The sequence below is a fragment of the Jaculus jaculus genome, chromosome 1, assembly GCF_020740685.1.
Source record: "Jaculus jaculus isolate mJacJac1 chromosome 1, mJacJac1.mat.Y.cur, whole genome shotgun sequence".
Lineage (NCBI taxonomy): Eukaryota > Metazoa > Chordata > Mammalia > Rodentia > Dipodidae > Jaculus > Jaculus jaculus.
In genome coordinates, this window is record NC_059102.1 from 162,702,302 (window position 1) to 162,714,308 (window position 12,007).

A 12,007-nucleotide genomic window follows, 5' to 3' on the forward strand; every position below is an offset into this window, starting at 1 on the left:
TGCTGGAGAGCAACTATAGACAATTAGCTCATCCAATTGATATTTGTTTTTTGTTTTGTTAGACTTTTTTTTAATTTAAAAAAATTATTTGTTTGATGGGATGGAGAGATAGCTTAGTGGTTAAGATGCTTGTCTGCAAAGACTAAGGACCCAGGTTCGATTCTCCAGGTCCCATGTAAGCCAAATGCACATGGTGGAACATGCATCTGGAGTTCATTTGCAGTGGCTAGAGATTCTGTTGTGTCCATTCTCACTCTCTCCCTCTTTCTCTGTCTGTCTCTCTCTTGCTCTGTCTCTAATAAATCAATAAAAACAAAAAAATTATTTGTTTGAGAGAAAGACACAGGTAGAGAAAGAATGGGCACATCAGGGCCTCTAGCCACTGCAAATGAACTCCAGACACATGCACCACCTTGTATATATGACTTATGTGGGTCTTGGGGAGTTGGACCTGAGTCCCTTGGCTTTGCAGGCAAACCCCTTAACCACTATGGACTTTTGTTTATTTTTATTTTATTTTATTTTTTGGTTTTTCAAGGTAGGGTCTCACTCTAGCCCAGGCTTACCTGGAATTCACTATGTAGTCTCAGGGTGCCCTCGAACTCTTGGTGATCCCAGCACTCGGGAGGCAGAGGTAGGAGGATTGCCAAGAGTTTGAGGTCACCCTGAGACTACATAGAGAATTCCAAGTCAGCTAGGCTAGAGTGAGATCCTACCACACAAAAAAAAAAGAAAGAAAGAGAGAAGAAAAGGAAAGGAAAGGAAAAGAAAAGGAATTTACTCCTCATAGTTTAAAAGTGAAGTCCAAAACGTAGGCGCTAGCACACGCTGAGGGCCTTTCTGCTGCGTCATCCCATGGCAGAAGGCAAGTTGGGGAGCGAGCTGGAGTTTGGGTTCAGAGTAGCTGTGGTCCACTGCAGACAAACATACATATTATCAATGACACAGTCAAAACCCTAACATTCCCCTGGGGAAGAGGAGGCTGTGTTTCTGACTCATACGGCGGGCAGAGCTGTAAACAACTCCAGGGAGAGCAGACAAACTGGCTTCAGGGACTGATGAGTCACTTCTGGGGGCCAGCTCTTTTTTGGGAGTAAGTTCTCACCCTGCCTTGGGCTAGGGAGGCCACTGCAAGCCACTAACAACAGCCTGGGACTGCCACCTCATGGCCACACTCTGTCTTTGCTTAGCCTCACTGTTCTGGTGGGCCAGGGCTGGGTTCTGTGGGGATGAATGGGAGTTTGGACTGGGATGGTTGGGCAGGCTCAGCCCTGCCCCTTGCTGACTGAGGTAGCCCTGAAGAGCTCCATCAAGCTGGGACCCAGTTGTCATCCCTGGCCACGCAGCCCAGGCAGGGGGCTCACGTCAGCTGTTGCTGTCATCCTACCTGAAGAGACTCCTTACTCTACACACCTCTTTCAGGCTCAGGGTCACTGAAGTTGGCTCTCCCCATGCGCGGCTGCCTGAGGTCTGGGCACTGGGCCACTTCTCACCCTCCAGCCAGGGTTAAACATTAGTGGGAGGTTATCGGGCTCTGGGAGGGGATGGAAATTATACTTTCAACAGTCTCCTCTGTGAACCAGAGCACCAGTTCCCGAACCTGAGCCCACACCATGCCTTTGGAAGAGTTTGTGGCTGGCTGGATCTCTGGTGAGACACTTTCTTCCTTCTATTCCATGACCCCCAAGCATGGGTCTCTTCCTAAGGAGGGTGGGTGACCAGAGGAATGGAGGCCAAAGTCTTGATTCCCTTGTAGCAGCACCTTAGAGAGCCAGCTGTCTCTAGAGTCTTTGGGCAGTGGCCAACAGGAAAGCGAGTGGAGGAAGGCATGGGCAGGAGTGCCTACTTCTGTATCCCAAGGCCATGACTGACACCACTGAGGGTCCACAAAACCAAGGAGCAACCTGTACCTCAAGGCCACCTCTTCTGGACCACTCTATGGGTCCCAGAAAGTCACCTTTAACCTCACCTGTTGTCCTGAGTTCCCTTTTGGGACTCTTCCATACCTGGCTATGGATGGCATTCCTGGGCCTTGAGGCCTATTGTGGGTGTTATCCAGCCCCAGATCTTGATGATATTCCTTTCAGGAGAAAGAGAAACACCATGAACCCACCTTCTGGACTTGGTACCTCCCCCACACTTCAAAAGCAGCACCCACTGCGGGAGTTGGTGATCTCTTCCTCTGGGGCCAGCAGAACCCTGAGAAGGGACACCAGCTCCTCTTGGATAGCCATGGGGAACAGGAGGTGGGGAAGCATTGAAGGCCGCACATCTGTACAATGAAGGAAGGCAGGCACACAGCTGTCAGGGGTGGGGACCAGTGGCCATTCCTTCTAGAGCCCTGTGTTCCAGAACCAGAGTTGAGAGCAGTGTGCGACAGTTGGCATGTACGCATACTCAGGCTGGGTACAGGGTCTCTTGCCCTTTCCCCAGCATCTTTATGGCCCAGTGCTGGGTGCAGGAGTAACTGGAGTCTGAAGGAAGGTGGGTGATGGGTGTCTAAGAAGGCAAGGCCTTCTTCCTCTTGTCTGAATCCCTCTTTCCTCTAGCATAGATTTGCTTCCTGGGCCTGGCACACGGCCCTTACTCTAGCACCTTCTTGTCACCATAGGAGCTCTGGGCCTGGTCCTGGGACACCCCTTCGACACTGTAAAAGTGAGTATAGCACAGGCACCAGAGAAGTAGATGGTTTGGCCTAAAATGGAGCAATAGGTCAGGCCTGGCTGACTGGGTTCATTCCCGACTTGCCTGCGCGCTGGCGTCCACTGCGTGGGTGAACTTGCTGCAAGTATGAGAGCAGCCCTGGCTTGCCTGTCTGCCCCACCAGCCCTGTCCTTCTTGACTAGGTACGGCTGCAGACCCAGACCACATACCAGGGCATCATGGACTGCATAGTGAAGACTTATCGCCATGAGTCGGTAGGTATATATATATATTTTATTTATTTATTTGAGAGCAAGAAAGAGTGAGGAAGAGAGTAGAGAGAAAATGGGCATGCTAGAGCTAGGGCCTCCAGCCACTGCAAATGAACTCTAGATGCATGTGGCCCCCTTGTACATCTGGCTGACATGGGTCCTGGAGAATCGAACCGAGATCCTTATGCTTGGCAAGGCAAATGCCTTAACCGCCAAGCCATCTCTCCAGCCCCTCCCCACTTTTTTGCTTGTTTTCAGAGGTAGAGTTTCATTCTGGCCCAGACTGACCTGGAATTCACCATGTGGTCTCAGGGTGGCCTTGAACTCACAGCAACCCTCCTACCTCTGCTTCCCAAGTACTGGGACTAAAGGCGTGTGTCACCATGCCCGTTTTGTTGTAGGTTTTTGTTATTGTTGTTGTCAAGGTCCCACTGTAGCCCAGGTTGATCTGGAACTCACTCTGTAGGTTGGGCTAATTTTGAACTCATGGTAATCCACCTCCCTCAGCCTTCTAAATGCTGGGATTAAAGGTGTGTGCCACCACACCTGGCCTCTTTCCTTCTTCTCAATAAATTCCAAGTCTGGCCGGGTGTGGTGGCACACACCTTTAATCCCAGCACTTGGGAGACAGAGGTAGAAGGATTGCCATGAGTTCGAGGCCACCCTGAAACTACATAGTGAATTCCAAGTCAGCCTGAGCTAAAGCAAGACCCTACTTCAGAAAACCAAAAAATAAAATAAAATAAATAAGTTCCAAGTCTGGGGCTCTCAGGATGCCAGGTGGTAGGTAGCTTAGCTTTCCCAGCCTCCCCTGCCCCACCTCCCAGGACCAGAGCTCAGTTCTGCCCAACCAGTGGAGGCCTGGCTAGGGGTAGAAGGGGCAGCCCACTATGTTGCCTCCAGTGCCATTCTATTGCTCTGCAGCTCCTGGGCTTCTTCAAGGGAATGAGCTTCCCCATCGCCAGCGTAGCTGTGGTCAACTCTGTTCTCTTTGGAGTGTACAGCAACACACTACTGCTCCTCACGGCAGCCTCCCACCAGGAAAGGCGGACCCAGCCGCCCAACTACCCACACATCTTCATAGCCGGCTGCACTGGGGGCCTCTTGCAGGTGAGAGGACAGTGCATGGGCACACACGAAGGTGGCAGAGTGATGGCCAATGGAATCTGTCCCCTCTTTAGTTCCCAGCTGTAGGTAGACAGGCCTTCCTGAGAGACACGCGTGGCGCTGCTCATGGTGACCTGGCCATGCTGCAGGCCTGGAGGTGAGAGTCACCAAGGCCAGAGGGGGCGGAAAGCAAAGAGAACTGCAGAGCAGAAACCAGGGATACTAAGGAGATGCAGTCAATGCCCAGTCTTAAGCTAGTAGCACTTGCCCATCTCCAGAAGGGTCTGCCAGTCCGACAGTGCTCCAAGGTGACCTCTGTCCCCATGGAACTCAGCAGGATTCTGGTCACAGCCCTCATGGTGGTCCTATATGGTCTTGGCACTGGCCCAGCCTGCTCAGCCCTGGCCTTTGCCTGCAGTGCATAGGTGGCCATATTCTGTGAGCCTCACCTGAGGCCACAGGTCACTAATATCACAGGATGCTAATCACTAAGTCACTCCCATGGCCGGTTTTGATCTTTGTTCTCAGCACTAGACTGCCCAGGCTTCTGAGGAGTGAGGTGGAGGCAACGAGGGTTTCTGGGCCCCAGAGGAGACCTGAGTGAATGGGGTGCCTGCGGAGAAATACAAAGAGGGACGGATGCCTGATTCTGTCCTGCACCCCAGCTGGGCATTTGAGTGACCCTCATTCTACATCTGCTCCAATGCCCCGACACTTCTTAGGCAGAGCGCAAGAGCAGAGGGCAAAGTCAGCCATGTACTCCAGTTGATTAATGTTTAATGAGACCACAGTCTTGGCTTTTCTTTCTGCCCTTCCTCCTGACTGCTTTTTCTTTTTCTTTTTCTTCTTTTTATTTTTTTGGTTTTCCAAGGTAAGATCTCCATCTAGCTCAGGCTGACCTAGAATTCACTATGTAGTCTCAAGGTGGCCTCGAACTCATGGCAATCTTCCTACCTCCACCTCTCAAGTGCTGGGATTAAAGGTTGCACACTTTTAACCATGCCCAGCAGCTGCTGCTGTTGCTGCTTCTGTTGCTGCTTCTTTTTTTTTTTTTTGATGTTTCCAAGTAGGTTCTCACTCTAACTCAGGCTAACCTGGAATTCACTATGTGGTCTCAGGGTGGCCTTGAACTCCTATCTCTGCTTCCCAACTGCTAGGATTAAAGGCGTGTGCCACCATGCCTGGCTTTGCTTCTTTTTTAAAATTGTATTTACTTTGTACGTGTGTGTGTGTGTGTGTGTGTGTGTGTGTGCGCGCGCGCACATGCCAGGGCCTCTTGCCACTGCAAATGAATGCATGTGCCACATTTGCATCTGGCTTATGTGAACGGCTTAAGAATTGAACACAGGTCAACAGGCTTTGTAAGAAAGCATCTTTAACCACTGAGCCATCTTCCCAGCCCCGCCCCCACACACCTTATTTTTTGATAAGGTCTGACAGCTCTGATGGGCATGAATGTTGCTTGTGGTTTGGTGAGGCTGACCTTGTCAATGGGGAAGTAGTAGCTGAGGCCCCATGGCTCCCACCCCATGGGATGCCCCTACTTCAGCCTCAGAGACCTGGTTCAGGAGCCCACCCCTTGGAGAAGGCCTTACCTCAGCCTTTCCAGCAGATCCTAGGGGAACATGAGGCTTTCTTACAAAGGAGGCCCCCAACTCATGACAGTGTCTGCCATGATGGAAAAGTAAACAGTGTGGCATGCACCACTCCCAGTGCCAGCTGCCAGCCCCACCACTGCCAGGTGCATCTAGGGCTTTGGAACTGAGATCATGTGTCAGAGACAACAGACAGGCAGACATCACATACATCACAGTGATGGGCCAACCTTGGCTTAGACTCTAGTTCTCTAAGGGTTTTGTTGCAGTTTTTTTTTTTATTTTAAATTTTTATTTATTTATTTATTTGACAGAGAAAGAGGGAGAGAGAGAAAGAAAATGGGCGTTCCAGGGCCTCCAGCCACTGCAAATGAACTCCAGATGCGAGCACCCCCTCATGCATCTGGCTAACATGGGTCCTGGGGAATTGAACCTGAGTCCTTTGGCTTTGCAGGCAAATGCCTTAACCGCTAAACCATCCCTCCAGCCCTGTAGTAGTTTATTATATATATATATATATATTTTTTTTCTTTTATTTACTTATTTGAGAGAGGGAAAGAGGAAGAGAGAGAGAATGTGTGTGCCAGGGCCTCCAGCCACTGCAGATGAACTACAGATGTATGTGCCCCTTTTTGTATCTGGTTTACATGGGTCCTAGAGAGTCAAACCGGGTTCCTTTGGCTTTGCAGGCAAACGCCTTAACAAGTAAGCCATCTTTCCAGCCCCCCCCCTTTTTTTGAGGTAGAGTCTTCTTGTAGCCCAGGCTGACCTGGAATTTACTATGTAATCTTGGGTGGCCTCGAACTCATGGCAGTCATACTACCTATGCCTCGGAGTGCTGGGATTAAAGGTGTGTCAGTACACCTGCTGGTTTTGTTGTATTGAGTTTAGTTTTGTTTTTGTTTTTTGAGGTAGGGTCTCACTTTAGGCCAGGCTTACCTGGAATTCACTCAGTAGCCTAAAGGTGGCCTTGAACTCACAGGGGTCCTCCTACCTCTGCCTCCTGAGTGCTGGGATTGCACCACCATGCCCTGCTTTTGAGTGTTTGTTTGTTTTTTATTTCCTCTAGTGCTGAGGATGAAATTGAAGGCTTTGTGTATGCCAGGCAAATGCTCTATCAACTGAGCCACTTTTCCAGCCCCTATTTTGGTTCCTTGTATCCAAAGTGAGCCTGTAATTCACATGTAGCCCAGGCCGACTTCCCACCTCGACCTCTTGAGTGCTGCGATGACAGGTGTGAGCCACTAAGCGTGGACCTTAGTTCTCACCTGAACTTCAGCAGCTTCTCTTGATGGACTTGCATCCATGATCCAAACCCCACCTCCCCTCCTTCACATTCCCCCAGTACACACCCTCATCTGGGGTCCCGTCCAATGCACCCCAAATCCATGTTCTGTCTGCCTTAGACAATAGTAAGTACTGGAGGACCTGACAAATCCCACCAGTTACCACCATCCCACCCTGAAGCGTCTCTTTGTTGGGATACCAGTGGCTATGGCTTGGCAAGATACAGGAAGGGCTGGTCTGGAGCTGCCCCAGAGGCCTCTGGGAGATGTCACAAAGAAGGGGAGGGAGGGAGACTCTGATGTTGGATCTGTATTAGAACAATGCCAGTGAGGCAACCTTCGTCACCCTGGGAGGATCAGAACCTCCCTATTTTGTTTTGACAAGCTGAGTCCTTCTTCAGCCCCAGTCATGGCCAATGTGTGCCCCTTCCTGGTCTTGGGGATCCCAGGAGTCCCAAGGTAACCAGTGCCAGTTGTCTCAGGAGGAGGGGATAATGCCAAGCATGTCGGGCCTGATGCTAAGGGAAATGGCTGTCCCTACTGCAACCAGACACTGGCCACACCCAGCCATATATGCAAGGGGCTGGGAACTGGCAGCAAGAGCTGGGTGGTTCGTAGGGCGCCTATGCAGCCCCTGTGCCACTCCTTTCCCAGCCCAAGGCCCACCCCTGCCCTTCTGTGTGCTTCCCAACAGTCCTACTGCCTAGCCCCTTTTGACCTCATCAAAGTCCGTCTACAAAACCAGACAGAACCGAGGGTGCAGCGGGGAAGCTCCCAACCCCGGTACAGGGGACCCACGCACTGTGCAGTCACCATCTTACGGGAGGAGGGGCCCCAGGGACTGTTCCGAGGAGCCTGGGCCCTGGTGCTGAGGGACACCCCCACGTTGGGATTCTACTTTGTCACCTATGAAGGGATCTGTCGCCAGTACACACCAGATGGCCAGGACCCCAGTAAGTGTTGTGACGTGGAGGTATGGCTGAGGCTGGGGAGGAAAGCTGAGGGCCGGAGAGATGCTTGATCCAGTCTGATCCCACCCTGGCTCCCCGTGTCCCAGGCTCCACCACTGTGCTGGTGGCGGGGGGCTTTGCAGGGATTGCTTCCTGGATCACAGCGACGCCCTTTGACGTGGTCAAGTCCCGGATGCAGATGGATGGGGTGAAGAAGAAAGAGTACAAGGGGATGCTAGACTGTATGGTGAGCAGCTTCCGGCAGGAGGGCGTAGGAGTCTTCTTCCGGGGACTGACCATCAACACCGCCCGCGCCTTTCCTGTCAATGCTGTTACTTTCCTGAGCTACGAGTACCTCCTGCGCTTGTGGAGATGAGCCTAGCCAGGCCATGCCAGCATCTCCATGCCAGCAGAGACCAGGGTCAACTGCAGGATCACAGGCACCTCCACTGGAGTTTAAAGGCAAGACGCCTCTCAATGGTACCCTCGTTGCCATGCTACGATTTCCCCCCTAAAGGAGCTCTTAGGGATTAGTCACTACCTCTGAGCCGCCCAACCCTTGGATTCCAGTGACTTCACACACTAGACTCCTCCTACTCCTCCATTCAAAACTTTTCTCCGAGACTGGAGAATGACCTAATGACCTTTTGTATCTGGTCTCCCCCACCTTCCCCGTTCCTGTCGCCCGTCCTAGTGCTTTCAGACAGGAAAAGCCCAACAGCCAGCAGGAAGCCACCATCATCCCTCCAGCTAGCAGGATGTCCTCTAAGACTCAGGCAGAGCATTGTTGCTGGGGCTCCTCCAGCCCCACTCACGTTGAATGTAGGGTTCCCAAGCACGCTTGCCTACCCCCGTTTTAGCCCTTGCCTGTGACACTCATATTTCTGAATGATGATTTGCATCTTGGCTTCCTTGTTAGCCCCAGTGTCTTGAGTCAACGTTGTACTTTTGTCTTTAAGTGTGAGCCCTATGCTTGAACAGACCTATGCAATAAACATTCATTCAGCGAAGTGCTGACTCTACCCCTGCCTGGCCTCCCCTGCTCCAGCCATCACACCTGCTTCCTTGGTCCGGCCACACCCCCTGTAACCGTCATTTCCATGTCCTGACCCCTCACTAGAGCGCCTCTGCCTTGCCCACACCCATCCTATGGCATTTGTTTTCTGACCCATCTCAACTGCCGTTCGTTTGGACCTCTTCTAGTATGATCATCACTGTTGACATAGGAGTTCACCTCAACTCATGGACATTCTAGAACCTGCCCCAGGTCCAGCAGCTGGTAAGTCATACCACTCATCTGGATGCATCTGAGCCTCCAACTCCAGAACCCATTTCCATTGTTACCCTGATCTTCCAGACCTGACCCCATGGCTGTTCCCTATGGGGCCCCTAAGCTCCAACTCATCTAGGCTGGATCCAATGGGACTGATCCCTTTCACATACTTGTCACTGTTGTCCCTCACTCATCTGTCACCGACTACTGGGAGCCACTCCAGGTTGTTCTCCTATGCTCACAGTATGGCGGTTTCAGCAACGCTGCTGGGACCTAAACCGTGTTATAGGTCTTGCTAGAGAAATGTGAGCAAAGCCAGGCGTGGTGGCGCATGCCTTTAATCCCAGCACTTGGGAGGCAGAGGTAGGAGGATAGCCATGAGTTCGAAGCCAGCCTGAGTCTACACAGAGAATTGTGAGCAAAAGGGATGTGTGTATAGGCATGGTGGTGCACTTTAATCCCAGCAGTCACTCGGGAGGTAGAGGTAGGAAGATTGCTGTGAGTTCAAGGCCAGCCAGGGACTACAGAGTGAGTTCCAGGTCAGCCCATTTTCTTTCTTTTCTCCCTTTAAATTTTTGGTGTGTAGGCATGTGTGTGATGTATATATATGTGTGGTGTGTGTGTGCATGTTTATGAATGTGAGCACAGGTGTGTGAACAATGATATACATGTGGAGGTCAGAGGACATCTTCAAGTGATGCCCTTGTCTTTCACTTTGTCTGAAGCAGCATTAAAGAGACAGACACAGAGAGAGAGACAGAATGGGCATGCCAGGGCCTCCAGCCACTGCACATGAACTCCAGACGCATGTGCCACCTTGTGCATCTGGCTTACATGGGTACTGGGGAATTGAACCTGGGTCCTTTGGCTTTGCAAGAAGCCCTGAAGCAGCATTTGCCAGGCTAGCTGACCTGCAAGCTTCTAGTAGCTTCTTCTGTTTTGCCCTCTTTGTTTATTTTTATTTTTTAATTTTAAGTTTTTATTTTTCTAAGACAGGGTCTCATTCTAGTTCAGGCTGACCTGGAATTCACTATGGAGTCTCGGGATGGCCTCGAACTCTTGGCGATCCTCCTACTTTTGCCTCCCGAGTGCTGGGATTAAAGGCGTGCGCCACCACGCCCGGTTTATTAAAAAAATAGAAGAAGAAGCCAGGTGTGGTGGCGCACGCCTTTAATCCCAGCACTCGGGAGGCAGAGGTAGGAGGATCGCCGTGAGTTCAAGGCCACCCTGAGACTCCATAATGACTTTCAGGTCAGTGTGAGCTAGAGTGAGACCCTACCTCAAAAAAAAAAAAACTAAAAACTAAAAATAGAAAATAGAAAATAATGGGAAAGCTAGGTGTGGTGGTGCACACCTTTAATTCACTATGTAGTCTCAGGATGGCCTCGAACTCTTGGCGATCTTCCTACTTTTGCCTCCTGAGTGCTGGGATTAAAGGCGTGCGCCACCACACCTGGCTTCTTTTCCTATTTTTTTAAAAAATAGAAAATAATGGAAAAGCTAGGTGTGGTGGTGCACACCTTTAATCTCAGTACTCAGGAAGCAGAGGTAGGAGGATCACCAAGAGTTCGAGGCCACCCTGAGACTACATAGTGAATTCCAGGTCAGTTTGAATTCCAGGTCAGTTTGAATTCCAGGTCAGCTTGAGCTAGAGTGAGACCCTACCTTGTAAAACCTAAAAAAAAGAAAGAAAAGAAAAGAAAATTTCCATGTTTTTATTTTTAAAATATTTATTTATTTATTTGACAGAGAGACAAACAGACAACAAAGTGAGTATGGCATACCCAGGGCCTCCTGACACTACAAATGAACTCCAGATGCATACACCACTTTGTGCATCTGGTGTTACAAGGGTACTGGGGAATTGAACCTAGGTCATCAGGCTTTGTAAGCAAATGCCTTTAACTGCTGAGCCCCCCTTTTAATTATTTTAAATTTTTATTTATTTTTTGTTATTATTATTTTGTTTTTTCAAGGTAGGGTTTTACACTAGGTTAGGCTGACCTGGAAATCACTATGTAGTCTCAGGGTGGCCGTAAACTCATGGGGATCCTCCTACCTCTGCCTCCCAAGTGCTGAGATTAAAGGTGTATGCTACTAGGCCCAGCAAATATTTTTATTTTTATTTATTTATTTATTTGAGAGAGAGAAAGAGAGAGAGGGAGAAAATGGACATGCCAGGGCCTCCAGCCACTGCAAACCAACTTGTGCATCTGGCTAACATGGGTTCTGGGAAATCAAACGTGGGTCCTTTGGCTTTGCAGGCAAACACCTTAACCACTAAGCAATCCCTCCAGCCCCCTTTTTCTATTTTTAATTGTTTTAAGACAGGGTCTCAAAAAGTTGCCCAGGCCGGGCATGGTGGCGCACACCTTTAATCCCAGCATTCAGGAGTCAGAGGTAGGAAGATTGCTGTGAGTTCAAAGCCACCCTGAGACCACATCGTGAATTCCAGGTCAGCCTGAGCTAAAGTAAGACCCTACCTTGAAAAACGGGAGGAAAAAAAAAAAAAAAACACAAAAAAAGTTACCCAGGCTAGCCTTGAACACTCACTCTATAGCGATCTTGAATTTGCCATTCTAGTGCCTCAGTGTCCTGAGCAGCTGACTACCTGAACTCCTAGTTTCCAGAAGTCTTGGGTCTCTTTTGGAAACATAGAGTGTGCTACAGACCCATCCTCAGGTGCCGTGAGTCTATCACTGACCTTTCTGCCTTTCAGTTTCCTCTATGTGTGTCCAAGGTTTCAAGCTGGACGTGGTGTCAGGGCACAGCAGATGCTGGAACGCCACTGGGTAGTAGATGGCTTCATGGAGACAGGCTGAGTACATGGGGGGAGGCAATGGCTCTTGTAGATGAGGCAAGGAGGGTTAGGGATGTAGCG

The 12,007-nt window shown here is 50.2% G+C and overlaps 1 protein-coding gene across 3 annotated transcripts; it reads left to right on the forward strand.

Moving 5' to 3' along the window:
- Positions 1-1,565: 1,565 nt before the first annotated feature.
- On the forward strand, positions 1,566-8,863 carry Slc25a45 (solute carrier family 25 member 45). 3 transcript variants are annotated; one of them, XM_004656665.3, is made up of 6 exons: positions 1,582-1,650; positions 2,612-2,655; positions 2,847-2,918; positions 3,840-4,025; positions 7,598-7,856; positions 7,961-8,863. In XM_004656665.3, exons 1-6 carry the CDS (start codon positions 1,614-1,616, stop codon positions 8,227-8,229), a joined length of 867 nt encoding a protein of 288 aa, XP_004656722.1. In that variant the 5' UTR covers positions 1,582-1,613; the 3' UTR covers positions 8,230-8,863. The 3 variants fall into 3 exon arrangements, with proteins under 3 accessions (XP_044993643.1, XP_004656722.1, XP_044993637.1); XM_045137702.1 differs by having other exon boundaries at positions 1,606-1,650; positions 2,550-2,655; XM_045137708.1 differs by lacking the exon at positions 2,612-2,655 and having other exon boundaries at positions 1,566-1,650.
- The last annotated feature ends 3,144 nt before the right edge of the window (positions 8,864-12,007 follow it).

Excerpts from the sequence above, each read along its gene's own strand:
- Slc25a45 (XM_004656665.3), top strand. The coding sequence starts at position 1,614 with ATGCCTTTGGAAGAGTTTGTGGCTGGCTGGATCTCTG. Across the intron at positions 1,651-2,611 it reads TGTGGCTGGCTGGATCTCTG|GAGCTCTGGGCCTGGTCCTG; the intron begins GTGAGACACTTT and ends TTGTCACCATAG. Across the intron at positions 7,857-7,960 it reads ACCAGATGGCCAGGACCCCA|GCTCCACCACTGTGCTGGTG; the intron begins GTAAGTGTTGTG and ends CCCGTGTCCCAG.